This window comes from Salvelinus fontinalis, chromosome 13, assembly GCF_029448725.1.
Source record: "Salvelinus fontinalis isolate EN_2023a chromosome 13, ASM2944872v1, whole genome shotgun sequence".
In the NCBI taxonomy this organism is placed as follows: Eukaryota; Metazoa; Chordata; class Actinopteri; order Salmoniformes; family Salmonidae; genus Salvelinus; species Salvelinus fontinalis.
In genome coordinates, this window is record NC_074677.1 from 28306431 (window position 1) to 28324178 (window position 17748).

Sequence of the window (17748 nt, forward strand, 5' to 3'; positions counted from 1 at the left end):
TATAAGGTCGCACAGTTGACAGTGCTTGTCAGAGCAGAAACTATACCATATAGAGAGAATTGTGATGAGAATTGAAACATGTTTTCACTTTGTCATTATTGTGTGTAGATTGGTAAGGCATTTTTAAAATATTGAATCCATTTTTAAATTAGACTAACACAACAAAATGTGGAATAAGTCAAGGGGTATGAATACTTTCTGAAGACACTGTAAATTGCGCTGCAGGAGTGACCTCACAAAGCATCTGTTTTGCTCGTTGTGCATTTTTGTAAATTAACACACGTGAGTATGAGGAACTAGTACCAGTATGCATCATAATGAAAAATGACACAATCTGCTTTATCTATTATTTAGTGCACTTGTTGACTGCAGGTATTTATTTAAAAAGTAAAAATAATCAAATTTATAAAACAAAAACTGTATTGACGTTATTGGAAAATCATACCAAGGGTATTTCGAAACACCCCGGGAAACGGTATATACAGTATACCGCCCAACCCTAGTCTTGAGTAATAATAATTGAGACCTTCTCTTTAACATTCCTAGGGGTGATTTAGGCTTTTATCCTTGAACTCTGTGACTTTCAGTCATAATCGGGGTCATTGCCTACACACACAGTGCTGGAGGGCGACTGACCTGTCCTTCATATATCATCCTGCCTGCCTGCCTGCCTACATGCCTTTCTCCCTACCTACCTACCTACCTACCTGTCTACCTACCTACCTGTCTACATGCCTTTCTCCTTACCTACCTACCTACCTACCTACCTGTCTGCCTACCTACCTACATGCCTTTCTCTCTACCTACCTACCTACCTGTCTGACTACATGCCTTTCTCGCTACCTACCTACCTGTCTGCCTAACTACCTGTCTGCCTACCCGTCTACCTACCTACCTGTCTACCCACCTGCCTGCCTCCCTTCCTGCCGGTCTGCCTCCCTTCCTGCCGGTCTGCCTCCCTACCTGCCGGTCTGCCTCCCTACCTTCCGGTCTGCCTGCCTGCCTGCCTCTCTACCTTTCTACCTCCCTGCCTGCCTGCTTGCCTTCCTACTTGACTGCCAGGCTGTCTGTTGAGGTGAACAGGTTTATTGATTAGCTGGAAGGCTGAGGAGTAAGGCATGTCTCCAACGCCTGTTGGTTCTCTCACACACACACACACACACAGAGAGAGACACACAGAGACACACACAGAGACAGAAACAGAGCCAGTGCCAGTTGTCTGGATAGAAGGGATAGAGATCCTGTTCTGCCTGTTTTCCCTCCTGCTTGCTTATTCGTTTACCTCAAAGTAAATCACTGGCAAACAGAGATGAGTACCGCAGAATTTTTATCATCAGCTAAAACTTGTGGCGACATGATTGTTCGCTCTCTGATGAGGTCCCTTATAGACACAGGAATGTTTGCTTATTTCCAAAGTGGTTCACAATTGTTTTTTTGTCAGTTGGAAAAAAAACAGACTTGTTGGCGTATGGCAGGTGAATCACCATAGTAAACGGATAGTATCATTGTATATGTTTTGCCTGGTGATATGTTTTGTTGTATACTAAAACAAGCACTAAGATAGTATCATCATTTCTATCTATGGACTGTTGGAGACCCACATAAAGTCATACGGTAAACCAACTGATATTCCTTTCTTAGTTTTAACCTCTGATTGGCTGTCGTGTCCACAGATCCAATAAGGAGAGCTCGGTCCACTCCCAGAGATCTGTCCATCACCACAGCCCCACCTCCTCTGTCACCTCTGTGGGCTCTCTGTCCCGAGCCCAGTCCTCCACCCTCAATAGTCTCCTCAGTGCCTCTCACCCATCCCACACACCCCCCCACCCGCAAGGGGATCCTTACTCCTCCATGGGCCCCCGCAGCCCCCAGGGCCCTGGATCACACCAGGGAGACCTGTACTCCCCTGGGGCCATTCACCCTCCACTTCAGAGGGGCCACGGCTTCCCACACGACCCCTACGGCTCCACCTCCAGGATGCACCACCAGCAGCAGCACCACCACCAATTTCAACAACAGCAACAACAACAGCAGCAGCAGCAACAACAACAGCAGCAGCAACAACAACAACTCCAGCACCAACAGTACCACTCCCAGTCATCCCAGGGCCACCCTCCCCAGCACTACCCCCACCCCCAGGGGGACCCCTTCACCATGATGGCACGCGCCCAGCAGATGGTGGACATGCTGTCAGAAGAGAACAGGTTGCTCAAGCAGGAGATGGTGGTGTGCTCTGATAAGGTCAACAAGCTGCAGAAGGTAAAAGGGGGGAAAAGGTTGATCGTTTACACATTTAAAATGCTAGGCAGGATCACCAGAGTTGTGTAGGTTACTTTCTATATATAATCTGTTATATTGTAATCAGTAACATAGTTTTTGGGTTACCCAAACTCTGTAACATAATCTGAATACTTTCAGTTACTTTTAGATTATTTTTCCCTTAAGATGCACAGGTTTGTAGCTGGCACAGCCACAAAGTCATACAATCTGATTTTAAAAATGAATTTTACCAATTGAACAACATCTATTGCAGGATAAGTCAATGTTAGAGTTTACATAGCTGGTCATAAATGGATGTTGCATTTTACTTTATGTGGTGGTTATGTAGGCTTCTTCTAACCCATTGCTTTCTACTTCAGATAATAATAAAATTAGGCTATATCAATTAATTTAATACCCCTTGATCTTCAAGAATAGGACTTGGAAATATAGATTAGCCAAATTGTAATACCTGAGCATAACCCCAAAACGAAGGACTAATTGGCCTACGATTTTGTTGTCATGGAGGACTGATAGGAGCTCATTGCTTGTAGTTGAAAGATAAATGCTGCTCTCAGAATGTCATGCTTTGATCACTACTGAAAAGTGCTATTTGGATGTGAAAAACTATACTAAACAAAAATATAAATGCAACATGTAAAGTGTTAGTCCTATGTTTCATGGGCTGAAATAAAAGATCCCAGAAATGTTCCATATGCACAAAAAGCTTATTTCGGTCAAATTTTGTGTACACATGTTTACATCCCTGTTAGTGAGCATTTCTCCATAATCCATCCACCTGATATGTGTGGAATATCAATCAGTTGATTTAAACAGCATGATCATTACATAGGTGCATAATAACAGACCACTCTAAAATGTGCTGTTTTGTCACACAACACAATGCCACAGATGTCTCGAGTTTTGAGGGAGCATGCAATCGACATGCTAACTGCAGGAATGTCCACCAGAGCTGAATGTTAATTTCTCTACCATAAGCCGCCTCCAACGTCGCTTTAGCGAATTTGGCATTACGTCCAACCGGCCTCACAACCGCAGACCACGTGTAACCACGCAAGCCCAGGACCTCCACTTCCGGGTTCTTCACCTGCGGGACCGTCTGAGACCAGCCACCCGGACAGCTGTTGAAACTGACTATTTATCTGTAATTAAATTCCTTTTGTGGGGGAAACTAATTCTGATTGGCTGAGCATGGCTCCCAGGTGGGTATGCCTTTGCCCTCCCAGGCCCACCCATGGCTGTGCCCCTGCCCAGTCATGTGGAATCCATAGATTAGGGCATAATTTATTTATTTAAATTGACTGATTTCCTTATATGAACTGTAATGCATGTTGCGTTTATATTTTTGTTCAGTATAGATGGTAATTTTCCATGATGAAAATAAAAGTCTCAGTCGTGTTTTTTTTAAATTAAACTAGTTTTGACAGTATGGAGCACAATACCACAGTGGAGAGCGCATTTTCACTGGCTGTCCACTGAGGCGTATTTTTTAGGCTGATTCTGTTCCAAAACGTTTCTTAAACGGAGCAAACGAAACAAAACGGGGACGGATCTACCTGACTTTGTCCAATAAAAACTCTGGTTTTGCTCTGTTTGCTTCCAATTGATTCGTAAACAGTTTCCATAATGAATACACAAAAAACAATGCTTGATAGGCATCTTAAACGTCTTCAATTCAACATTAGGCTATTGGATAAAAATACACATATACATTTGTGAACAGCCATCCACAATAACCACAATCCGTAAGGCGCAAATAGGGCTACTGCGGTCATGAAATTTTGTCAGTCGGTTATTGTCTTGTAAATGCATGCCAGTCTCACAGTAATTGACCACAGTAGTGTAAAGTGCTTAAGTAAAAATACTTGAAAGTATTACAAAAGTAATTTTGGGGGGTATCTGTACTTTACTATACTATTTCTATTTTTGACAACTTTTACTTTTACTTCACTACATTCCTGAGAATAATTATGTACTTTTTACTCCATACATTTTCCCTGTCACCCAAACGTTCTTGTTACAATTTGAATGCTTAGCACAACAGGAAAAAAGTCTAATTCACACTTATCAAGAGAACATAACTGGTCATCCCTTCTGCCTCTGATCTGGAGGACTCACTGAACACATTCTTCCTTTGTAAATTATGTATGAGTGTTGGAGTGTGCCCCTGGCTATACGTACATTTAAAAAACAAGAAAATGGTGCCTTTAAGTTTGCTTAATATAAGGAGTTTGAAATTATTTATACTTTTACTTTTGATACTTAAGTATATTTTAGCAATTATATTTAATTTAGATATTTAAGTATATTTAAAACCAAATACTTTTAGACTTTTACTGGGTGACTTTCACTTTTACTTAAATAATTTTCTATTAAGTTATCTTTACTTTTACCCAAGTATGAAAAGTGGGTACTTTTTCCACCACTGATTGATGGTTAATTAACATAAACACGTTTAGCATCTCCAGGCCTCTGCATTCAAGCCACTGAAACACGCCTTTGGAACATCTACATTGAAAAAAGTCTAATAAATCCATTTAATATACACCATCACATTCAATCCATTATTTCTTTTAGGCAAGTCTAGAGAAACATTATGATATAAAGAAAATGTATTTCAGATGAACAGAATATGATTCGGCCTACTGCATGTTATCTGGGTATGCACCGTGCCACAGGCTGTAGGCTAGTTCATTTCGCAGACAAGATATGCTTATAAGTCCCATGCCATTATTTTATATGATTTTATACAAAGAATATAATTTAACTTCGTTTAATAAAATATATATTTTCCCATTCCGGAGTCAGTGCTCATATATAGTAGATATGAGTGTAAAAGGGATATTTTGAAACAGGTCCTATACGCTATACGAGTTTGAGTTATTTGGCAACTTTAGTTGTGAATGATGCAAACACTTAGAATGTCTTAGAAATCAAAACATATATAGTTGAAGTCGGAAGTTTACATACACTTAGGTTGGAGTCATTAAAACTTGTTCTTCAACCACTCCACAAATTTCTTGTTAACAAACTATAGTTTTGGCAAGTCGGTTAGGACATCTACTTTGTGCATGACACAAGTCATTTTTCCAACAACTGTTTACAGACAGATTATTTCACTTATTTCACTGTATCACAATTCCAGTGGGTCAGAAGTTTACATACACTAAGATGACTGTGCCTTTAAACAGCTTGGGAAATTCCAGAAAATTATGTCATGGCTTTAGAAGCTTCTAATAGGCTAATTGACATCATTTGAGTCAATTGGAGGTGTAGCTGTGGATGTATTTCAAGGCCTACCTTCAAACTCAGTGCCTCTTTGCTTGACATCATGGGAAAATCTAAAGAAATCAGCCAAGACCTCAGAAAAAAATTGTAGACCTCCACAAGTCTGGTTCATCCTTGGGAGCAATTTCCAAACGCCTGAATGTACCACGTTCATCTGTACAACCAGTAGTACGCCAGTATAAACACCATGGGACCACGCAGCCGTCACACCGCTTTCTGTCTCCTAGAGATTAACGTACTTTCGTGCGAAAAGTGCAAATCAATCCCAGAACAACAGCAAAGGACCTTGTGAAGATGCTGGAGGAAATCGGTACAAAAGTATATTTATCCACAGTAAAACGAGTCCTATATCGACGAACCTGAAAGGCCGCTCAGCAAGGAAGAAGCCACTGCTCCAAAGCCGCCATAAAAAAGACAGACTACGGTTTGCAACTGCACATGGGGACAAAGGTCGTACTTTTTGGAGAAATGTCCTTAGGTCTGATGAAACAAAAATAGAACTGTTTGGCCATAATGACCATTGTTATGTTTGGAGGAAAAAGGGGGAGGCTTGCAAGCCGAAGAACACCATCCCAACCGTGAAGCACGGGGTGGCAGCATCATGTTGAGGGGGTGCTTTGCTACAGGAGGGACTGGTGCACTTCACAAAATAGATGGCATCATGAGGAAGGACAATTATGTGGATATATTGAAGCAACATCTCAAGACATCAGTCAGGAAGTTAAAGCTTGGTTGCAAATGGGTCTTCCAAATGGGCAATGACCCCAAGCATACTTCCAAAGTTGTGGCAAAATAGCTTAAGGGCAACAAAGTTAAGGTATTGCAGTGGCCTTCACAAAGCCCTGACCTCAATCCCATAGAACATTTGTGGGCAGAACTGAAAAAGCGTGTGCGAGCAAGGAGACCTACAAACCTGACTTGGTTACACCAGCTCTGTCAGGAGGAATGGGCCAAAATGTACCTAACTTATTGTGGGAAGCTTGTGGAAGGCTACCCGTAACGTTTGACCCAAGTTCAACAATTTAAAGGCAATGCTACCGAATACTAATTGAGTGTATGTAAACTTCTGACCGACTGGGAATGTGATGAAAGAAGTAAAAGCTGAAATAAATCATTCTCTCTACTATTATTCTGACATTTCACATTCATAAAATAAAGTGGTGATCCTAACTGACCTTAGACAGGGAATTATTACTAGGATTAAATGTCAGGAATTGTGAAAAACTGATTTTAAATGTATTTGGCTAAGGTGTATGTAAACTTCCAACTTCAACTGTAACTGTAGGGCTGCATCTTGCAGCCCGCAAGATGCGAGTATAGGCTATTGATGAAGTTACAACAAGGGCCTCCCGGGGGGCGCAGGGGTCTAAGGCACTGCATTGCAGTGCTAGCTGTGCCACCAGAGACTCCCAGGCTCTGTCGCAGCCGGCCGCGACCCGGAGGTCCATGGGGCGACGCACAATTGGCCTAGCGTCGTCCGGGGTAGTGAGGGTTTGGCCTGTAGGGATATCCTTGTCTCATCGCGCACTAGCGACTCCTGTGGCGGGCCGGGCGTAGTGCATGCTGACCAGGTCGCTAGGTGTACAGTGTTTCCTCCGACACATTGGTGCGGCTGGCTTCCGGGTTGGATGCGCGCAGTGTTAAGAAGCACTGCGGCTTGTTTGGGTTGTGTTTCGGAGGAGGCATGGCTCTCGACCTTCGTCTCTCCCGAGCCCGTACGGGGGGTTTAGCGATGAGACAAGACAGTAACTACTAATAATTGGATACCACGAAATTGGGGAGAAAAGGGGGTAAAAAAAAAGTTACAAAAAAAGCGTGATCAAGTGATCATATTTTCAGCTATCAGACTTTTATCAATTAAATATACATGATACAAAAAGTTTGGACTTTTTACACATTCCATGTTTTTTTTTTTTTTTTTTACAAATATACAATATATTTTCACTTGTTTAACACTTTCTTGGTTACTACAGGATTTCATATGTGTTATTTCATAGTATTTATGTTAGTATTGATGTCTTCACTATTATTCTACAATGTAGAAAATAGTAAAAAATTAAGAAAAACCATTGAACGAGTAGGAGTGTCCAAACTTTTGACTGATACTGTATGTAAAATTAGTTTATATTTAGAATGTCAGGAACAGTCGCAGGGGGGAAATACATGTCATCCATACAGTATGCACTCAAATAGCGAACGGAGGCCATTTTCCTGCCATTTGGTTCATTTTTCAATCATGCCGGGTAGGCTACTCCGGTTTTATAGCAGAGCTATAGAAATATCTGGGTTTATAAGAACACGTGTTTCACTCTTTGCATCAATCACTATTTGAAAAGCATGCAGCGTCTTGCTGCGCAACAGGTAGTGATATTCCGGCCAGACTCTTTATGCCATGAGCTCTCCAACCCTGTTCCTGCAGCTACCCAGTGCTTAATTTGGGCAACCAAGTGGAATCTGTTCGGGAACATCGATAGTAACATGTTTTCACAACAAAACATATTTCATTAAACTGTTGACAACTCCTCTCTCTCACCCAAGAAAGGAATGGAGGAGAAGATGGAAACGCACAGTGGTGTGGGTGTTTGATGTGATTTTTCGATTGCATTTGCATTGATGTTAGAGGGACAATAGAGTACCAGTGCCCGGTTTCCCTATAGCGATGGAACTTGGGCAAATCGAGTGTTTTAACAACGGCCGAAGATGTAACATGCGTTACCCAAACACCACACAGAGAGAATGTTCGCTAACTGCGTCGTTGAGGCATGTGTGGATACTGATAGGATCGAAAGAAAGAAAGCACTGCTCCCTACCTTTCCAATCTTACCTTAACATTATAATTATTCGACAATACTGATGACGGATCAGCTCCTAGAGCTATATCACCTATGGCTACCAAATATTGAGGCAGCTTATTCTAATGTTTACCCTATAATAACGCACTAAATCAAGATTTGGCACATCATAAAAATTAATTTACATTAGCATATAAATAGCACAAAAAAGCTCAATTAAATAAACATGACAATATTACATTTATTTCACTATCATTCAAATATATAGGTATATGTAGCCTATACTGTATTTATCTTTTGATACAGTCATTTCGCTTTTCATTTGAAACGTCTTAATGTCCTTCACTTGTTATACAAAGAAATAGGCAACTTTGTATTTGTAGTCACTGTCACATTTATCTCTGAAGTTATCAGGGTCACAGAAAGACGGATAAACATCTTGATTTTGTGTTTAGCAGAGATCTTCTGTGTATAAAGTGACGCGGAAGGGCAAAAAGTACTTAACTGTTCTACGAGTGGTCTGACGCAGTCGTTAAATAAAGAGCGTTTTCAAGAGACCGTAGGTATAGTTTTTTGAAATCGCTCGGATTTAATGATGCTCTTACGAAGGTTCTAACGATGAACATAGCCTTAAGATGCTTTTGGGACACCGTGTCCAGGGCATTAGCGACCTGACGGTTGTTAGCTAGTTGGATACTACCAACGCATGTCCAGAGTACATACAAGGAGATTACAGTAACTCAATGGTCAAGTGGAATTTGACTGCGGTCATGACTCATGACTGCCGGTGTGGAGGTAATGCGGTCACTGCAACAGCCTTAGGCGCAAATAGCTAAACGAGAGAGCAGCGGTGTGAATCACATCAATGCGCTATGTAGCCTAGATATCAATAATAAGTGATATCCATATCGCCCGTAGGCTAGACCACAATTGGAAGACATAACTTGGACTTTAGCCTACAAAAGCCTATTACTGCGATCCGTCAAATGCATTTGGTGTGTCATCATAATGTGATTTGTCGTCAGACTCAATCAGGCAGGAACAAACTTAAATGTGTGCATTTTTTTCAATGTTGAATTGAATGTCATTGAGAAAACAGAAAGGTGTCAAATAGTTTCTGAATTTGAAAGTAATCATCTAGTTTTTTCAAAAGTATCTGTAATCAGATTACAATATTTTTGCTGGTAACATAACAGATTATAGTTTGTTAAAAAAAAATCTGTTACAACCCTGAAAGTCACTATGTTGGGCACTTCATGTAGATCTGAAAGGTTTGGATGGGTATAAGCAGTGTGGTTATTTATCCATCTTGCCCTCTTCTGCCATATTGTATATGTATATGTATATGTATATATACGTATATGTATATACTGTAGACTTATTTTTTTATTTTTTTCACTGTATTATTGACTATATGTTTGTTTTTACTCCATGTGTAACTATGTGTTGTTGTATGTGTCGAACTGCTTTGCTTTATCTTGGCCAGGTCGCAATTGTAAATGAGAACGTGTTCTCAATTTGCCTACCTGGTTAAATAAAGGTTAAATAAAAAAAAAATAAAAAAAATATTACTTAAATTCATATAATCCTTTTAGATCCACAGAAGTGGCTAGGGGTGGATTTGGAATTGGGCATAACCCCCCCCCCCCCCCTTCTCTCTCTCTCTCTCTCTCTTTCCCCCCTTTCTCTCCCTGGTCAGTTGGAGACAGAGATCACGTTGGTTTCGGAGGCCTACGAAAACCTGGCCAAGTCATCCACTAAAAGGGAGGCTCTGGAGAAGACCATGAGGAACAAGCTGGAGCTGGAGGTGCGCAGGCTGCACGACTTCAACAGGGACCTCAGAGGTAAGAGGTCACAATCAGCTGGAATGACCATGGCATGCATACATATCCATTATGTAGGTTACCAGGTCCTGCTGGTCAAAATAATAGTTTAATGTTCAAAGGATACTTGTTCATGGATTTATGGCAGTAGATGAAGTCTATTCCATACTACATTTATTGGGGGGAAAACTACTTTTTAGTAGGAAAAAGTGTGTGGTGTGTCCTTTCTGCATTAGATTTGGGATACCTCAACAGCATTGCCTGCATATTTGTTCAGTAATATTTATTCATGTTCAGAAGCTGTGTTTGGTTTGCATTGATTGCACTGGTATGTTTGATTTGAATAGATTTTCTGAGGACAGCTTTCACCAATTTTGCCTGGTGCGGTTTACGAGCTGTGATGTTGAAACTGGTCTTGTTCATAATTGTACTACTGTGCATTTACTGTGGCACAGAGAAAAAGTAAAAGCGCAATCAATTGCTCGATCTGTCAATTAATCAATATGATCAATCAATGGGCTATGTTAGTGTTTACAGGCAGTCCAAAGTCTCAACTTCATAACTTACTATAAAGCAGACGAAAGACCCCTCGAGCTCCAATCTTCACTCTCTGTTTCTGTAGGAAGCTCTGAGCTGAAGCACAGGGGGTGGGGGCAGTTTCATGTCTCTAGTTTCTACCTCACTAAGCTCTTCAGTCCTACAGAGGAAAGAAAAACCTCCATTCATGGCCCCCTGCCAAGATCGGGTCCATGACTCCCTGCCCAGACCGGGTCCATTGGGAGATTCCATGCTTTCACAACAAATCACATAGAAACCTTTTTTTAGGTCTCTACTTCCTCTCTTTTTTTCTCCTATCGTATTGGCAGCCTTATACATGTGAAATTGATATCTTGCTTCACTTTCGGGGGTTTAGCGTAAATGTATACCCCACTCATTGTTGTGTTTTGAGAAACACAGGGAATGGAAATGAAACAACTGAATATTTGTTTCTGGAATGCTCTCTCTGGATGTTTCATGGCCCAGCCTGGTTGACTTAACTCTCAACTAAATATTATTTTAACGTTTGGAACAGAAATAATGTCCTGTTTTTTGTTTCAGGCCAATTTTCTCATGACTCCATTAGAGAATGAGAATGAGAACCTCCTCCTCTCCCTCTGCGGGGAGATGTGTGCATGTAAAGTTATTGTTTGGTTTTTGTTTGCTCTATTTTGCTGAGCAACCGGGCCCCAAGGCGTTTTATGTGCGTGGAACGAAGGTTTGGATCTTAAGAACTTGAGTTCCACATCGACTCCGAGTCCAGGCCTATTAAATTCTCTTCAGGGGATTGTGAATTCCCTCCACCTCCATATTCACTTTAATCCATGGCCCCGCTGTCTGTATGGCTACATTTACACAATCACAGAGCTGTATGTCGAAAGTCTGTTTGAGCTGTTTAATAGCACCAAAATCCCCATACATAGCATGCATATCCTGCATATTAACTAGAGGCTGACCACATTGAATGTGCAACTCTGCAAGGAGTTTAACAGTGTGTTCTTTAAGGAGCTTAATTCCCCAGTTTTAACATGTTGTCTTGCCATTCTATGATCTAATTTCCTGCAAAGATTTGATTTATGAGAATTAGAGCATATTTGGGTATGCCTTTGTGTACGCGCACACAAGTTTGCATGTATGTGTGTGTTCACGGGCATTTGAGTGTGCACAGTGTGTCTCTTTGGCCACTAGACCCTCAGGCTGGCTCTGACCTGACTTTGGCAATGACATTCTCTGTGGCAGAGCGTATGGAAACTGCCAACAAACAGCTAGCTGCTAAGGAGTGTGAGGGATCGGAAGACACCCGCAAGACCATCTCTCAGCTACTCACCCAGAGTGAGTACATCACTAACACAGCTACCAGGGAACACCAGGCCAGGCCTCTCCAACATTCTACATCCAGTCTGAACATACCTCTGTGTGGCCTCATCAGTAAGGACATAACCAGGAAAAGGGTCTGGGGTTCATGTACTGTAGAACACTACGCATCCACTAGAAATGTCATTTAAGTCAATGAGGCCATTCTTATCTCAATATCAAATCATTTCTGGTTAACAATTAGGTACCGTACTGTGATTGTGTTCAATTAAAATGGTCAAAAAGAAACAAAAATAGCTTCTTAGCAAAGATACATTTTGCTAGGACTGTCTGTGAGTGGTTTGAGTGGGGAGGGGGAACCTTAAAACTCTCTGTTATTGGCAGAGGTTTGGAACTCTCTTTCTTATTGGTCTATTAACTAATTTACCACCAGGCAGGCCAAAATCCATCCCACCAAAACAGGCAGAAATGTCACTGTCTTTTCAAACAGCTCTTAAACGAAAAGGGCATTATCATAAATTTCACAGTATTCACCACCCCCTTTGCATTCAGAACAGCCTAAATTTGTCAGGGCATGGACCCTACAAGGTGTCGAAAGCGTTCAACAGGGATGCTGACCCATATTGACTCCAATGCTTCCCACAGTTGTGTCAAGTTGGCTGGATGTCCTTTGGGTGGTGGACCATTCTTGATACACACGGGAAACTGTTGAGCGTGAAAAACCATGCAGCATTGCAGTTCTTGACACAAATCAGTGCGCCTGACATGTACTACCATACCCTGTTTAAAGGCACTTAAACCTTTTGTCTTGCCTGTTCACCCTCTGAATGGCACACATACACAATCAATGTCTCAACTGTCTCCTCCCCTTCATCTACACTGATTGAAGTGGATTTAACAGGTGCCATCAATAAGGGATCATAGATTTCACCTGGATAGTCTATGTCATGAAACATTTTTATACAATGTTTTGTGTTCTCAGTGTATATACAACACAGGAAAATCACGTTATTGACTGCACTGGGCATTTAACAACAATGACACACACACACACAAAACACATTTGTTTATGATGTTTAGTTAATGAAAAGGAACATTCGCACACTCAGGATCAATGTACAATTTTACATTTATTAGACTGAGCTTTCGGTCATCAGACCTTCATCAGAGCAAAAAGTAAGCTCATGACATAACTACTTTAGTAAATGAAAGGAAGATCCCTTCTTCAGAGGGCTAGTCCTCAGTGTGTTGTGTATGTGTCTCCCAGACAAAGAGACGGTGCGTGAGAAGGAGAAGCTGGAGATAGAGCTGAACGCCCTGCACTCCACCACGGACGACCAGAGACGACACATTGAGATTAGAGACCAGGCTCTCAACAACGCCCAGGCCAAAGTAGTCAAACTAGAGGAGGAGGTGAGGATCTGACTTAGTCTAACAAGCTTTATGTATCATAATGTTCTCACTGTTGCTTCATGAATAGGTGATATCAGAAATGTCTTGGATACTTGAATTCATCCTGGCATTAGTTCAGTTGATTGAGCTTGAGGTATTCTCGGTTATCCAGAAGTCAAGTTCTCTCACGAAAGTTTGTCAATTAGTTTTTTCTTCTGGGGGGGATGTCAATAACAATTATGACGACCTTTGTGGAAAGGAAGGAAGCGAAGTCTCCTCCCTCGCAAACGGAAACTCTCGGCCAAACCCCTTCCGCTAATTTCACCCATGTTTATCATGGCCAAAAAGCAAATGTCTGTTTTCATGAATTTCACGATAGACCATTTTGACTTTGGCTGTGGAATCTAGTGGAAACCACTTATCATGCTCACACGACTTGAAAATCACCGTACCAGTTTACCAGTTCAGCATAGGCATGCATGACTTTCTGTTGAGCGTAAAATAATCTAACAATCTTCCCTGTCTTTTTCTGGTTGTGTCACCATTGAGCTTGATAGCCTGATAATGTCAATATTGAACCACAATGTCATCCATCCTATCACCTGGTATGGATTACATTATTGGCTGAAGACAGGGTCTGGTATGCGTTCAGTTGTGATCCATGGGGTTGGTTTGCACTGTTTAAGATGGAAGATTGCAAAGTGGGTTTATATTTACTCATAACATAATTTCGTGTTAACGAAGCAACTACTACTAGTCCTCAGATCCAAAACAGTGAAAATCACAAACAATCCCACAAATAAAGATCCTTCCTCTTTGAAGTTGCTTCCCTCAGAAGTCAGTGTTTCTGATAAGATCAGTATGTCCCACTACAGTGAGCAGATAGCTGTCCCTGATGACTAGAGGGTAAATCACCCCAGCCTTGCCGCTGGTCTAGCCTACTAGAGGCCAGAGAAATGCAAAAGGCCTCTGTGGCCTTGTGTGGGCCTGGACAGAACTCCCCTGTGGAAAACTGGAGCTGCTCTGAGCATTGATGCCCCTGGCTGGTAGGTTCTGTTTGTTGGCTGGTAATGTGTCTGAAATAGCCTGGCCACAGCCCAGAGGGCCAGTTAGCCAGCGGGCTGAGTGGAGCGGGAAACGAACCGGTAGTGTCCTAAAAAGCACAGGGCTGCTCCACTTCTTCTGCCCGGCACCACCACAAACGCCTGCTTGTTTCCTCGAACAAAGGCTGTCGAGTTTGAGTTTTATATCTGCCATGAAAGCTCTGAACAGGGCCAGATTCTTCGCCTGCTCTCTCTCTCTCCTCTGTGTGGGAACATTGTATATGCTTCTCTATTTCTCCCTCTTTCTCTCTTTTCCTCTCTTTCTTTACAGAGAGTCTCCCTGAGCTAAATCAGTCTATTGAGTGGAGCCACAGTTATATCTCCTGTTGCAGTTCAAAGGGACTGCAGTGCAGAGGGACTTTGAGACATAGGCATCGGGTACACAATAACTGCATTATCTTGGAGTGGGCTGTTGGGGTTGGTCACTGGGTGGGGTTGTTTGGACGAAATGGGGCACCTGTTTCCCTGTCTCCTCCCTGGTCGTATTTCACTCATTGTCAAATACCTAATAGGACTGAATAGTTGACAGCAATTATATTGTGGCGCAAAGAAGGTGAAAGTATTGCTTTCACCAACCCAGTCAGGTTTCTGGAATGAAATGCAAACTCCCTACTTCCTGTCTACTTCCTTTCTGTGCCCTGACCACATCCTGTCTGTGTGTTTTGTCTTCCTGGCTGAAGCTGAAGAAGAAGCAGGTGTATGTGGAGAAGGTGGAGCGCATGCAGCAGGCCCTGGCCCAGCTCCAGGCTGCCTGTGAGAAGAGAGAGCAGCTGGAGCACCGCTTACGCACACGGCTGGAGAGGGAGCTGGAGTCACTGCGCATGCAGCAGGTGAGACACACACGGTGTGTTAAAGACACGGAAACAAAGCAGTGTCTCAGCTGCAGTCAGCGTTAGCGGGGCGTTCTGACCCAGAATTTCAGGCTCTTTCTCTCCCAAAATGTTCTCTTCCATAAATTCCATTATCTCTTCCTGTGTGTCCAAGCAAAGCACCACAGAATGTTTTCCTATTACTTAAGCGCAGCCAGGTCATTCAGACCAGGGGGATGTTGGGAATGTGGGGGAAATGTTGCAGCTCACAGAACACCAGAGGTTCTGTCTGCGGAGGGAGAGAAAGAGGAAGAGCAGCCATATGTATATTCCAGTCAAGCCTTTGGGAGAAGATGGACTGCCTGGTCAACAAAGACTACAGACAGACTTGTAGCCCTGTCTCTCTACCAGCCAGTGTTGCCATAGGCCAGTGGTTCCCAAACTTGTTATAGTCCCGTACCCCTTCAAACCTTTAACCTCCAGCTGCGTACCCTCTCTAGCACCAGGGTCAGCACACTCTCAAATGTTGTTTTTTGTCATCATTGTAAGCGTGTCACACACACACTATATGATACATGTATTTAACATAAGAATGAGTGTGAGTTTTTGTCACAACCCGGCTCGTGGGAAGTGACAAAGAGCTCTTATAGGACCAGGGCACAAATAATAATATAATAATAATCATATTTTTGCTCTTTATTTAACCATCTTACATATAAAACCTTATTTGTTCATCAAAAATTGTGAATAACTCACCACAGGTTAATGAGAAGGGTGTGCTTGAAAGGATGCACATAACTCTGCAATGTTGGGTTGTATTGGAGAGAGTCTCAGTCTTAAATCATTTTTCACACAGTCTGTGCTTGTATTTAGTTTTCATGCTAGTGAGGGCTGAGAATCCACTCTCACTCACATAGGTACGTGGTTGCAACACTTAACACTCTGATACTCTGAACACAAACATCTGGCAGTGGCTTCTGATTAATCCATTTTCACAGAACTTGTTGCAATTTTGATGAGGCTCTCTTGTTCAGATATCGGTAAGTGGACTGGAGGCAAGGCATGAAAGGGATAATGAATCCAGTTGTTTGTGTCGTCCGTTTCGGGAAGTACCTGCGTAATTGCGCACCCAACTCAAGTGATTCACTATATCACATTTGACATTGTCTGTTAGCTTGAGTTCATTAGCACACAAAAAATCTTACAATGATGGAAAGACCTGTGTTGTCCTTGTTAATGCAGACAGAGAAGAGCTCCAACCTCTTAATTATAGCCTTAAGTTTGTCCCACACATTGAATGTAGTTGCGGAGGGTCCCTGTAATCCTAGATTCAGATCAGATTCAGGCGAGATTCAGGCGAGAAAAAACATCACCCAGATAGGCCAGTCGTGTGAGAAACTCATCATCATGCAAGCGGTCAGACAAGTGAAAATGAGGGTCAGTAAAGAAAACTTTAAGCTCGTCTCTCAATTAAATAAAAAAAAGTGTCAATACTTTGCCCCTTGATAATCAGTATGTATGTTCTGTATGTTGTAAAAGCATTATATGGTCGCTGCCCATATCATTGCATAATGCAGAAAATATGAGCGTTCAGGGGCCTTGCTTTAACAAAGTTAACCATTTTCACTGTAGTGTCCAAAACATCTTTCAAGCTGTCAGGCATTCTTTTGTCAGCAAGAGCCTCTCAGTGGATACTGCAGTGTAAACAAGTGATGTCGGGAGCAACTGTCTCCCTGTCATTTTGCGCCATCAGTACAGATACCAACACATCTTGACCACCAAAGTCCATTTGATGTCACAAAGCTGTCCAGTACTTTAAAAATATCCTCTCCTGTTGTCCTTGTTTCCAGTGGTTTGCAGAAGAGGATGTCTTCCTTAATTGACCCCCCCCCCCCCCCCCTATAAACGTAACGGACATATACCAGGAGCTGTGCCAGGCCCGCCACGTCTGTTGACACATCCAGCTGTAACGCATAGAATTCACTGGCTTGTATGCGAAGCAGTAATTGTTTCAAAACATCTCCTGCCTGTTGATACGAGATTGTGTTTAGAGGTAGGTGAAGGAGTCAAACGCAGGAGAGCAGAGATATCCGAGATGCGTTTTTTAATAGGCAAGTCCACAAACATATAGGTCAGGTACAATACCAAAATAAATGCCCTCGACTACAGAGAAACCAGTACTCACGGAAGGAGGAAAAAACAACGCTCCTAAACTTACACACACTTGGTATAATACGTGAAAACAAATAAGGCACAACCTTAACGAGCAACATTACACAAATAATCCCGCACACCTAGGCAGGCAACAGGGGTAATTATACACACAGAAATTAAAGCAAATGAAACCAGGTGTGAAAGAACCAAAGACAAAACAAACGTAAAAGGAAAAAAGGATCGATGATGGCTAGTA

General features: G+C 42.2%; 1 protein-coding gene across 3 annotated transcripts in view; it reads left to right on the top strand.

The window, feature by feature from the left end:
* Positions 1-17748, top strand: part of LOC129868356 (angiomotin-like) — a 54306-nt gene that overhangs the window by 25111 nt on the left and 11447 nt on the right. For all 3 annotated transcript variants that reach the window (XM_055942269.1, XM_055942270.1, XM_055942272.1), the window contains 5 exons: positions 1674-2259; positions 10060-10204; positions 11960-12052; positions 13302-13447; positions 15210-15359. In XM_055942269.1, the coding sequence (XP_055798244.1) occupies positions 1674-2259; positions 10060-10204; positions 11960-12052; positions 13302-13447; positions 15210-15359 (1120 nt within the window). The remainder of the gene's footprint in view (positions 1-1673; positions 2260-10059; positions 10205-11959; positions 12053-13301; positions 13448-15209; positions 15360-17748) is intronic.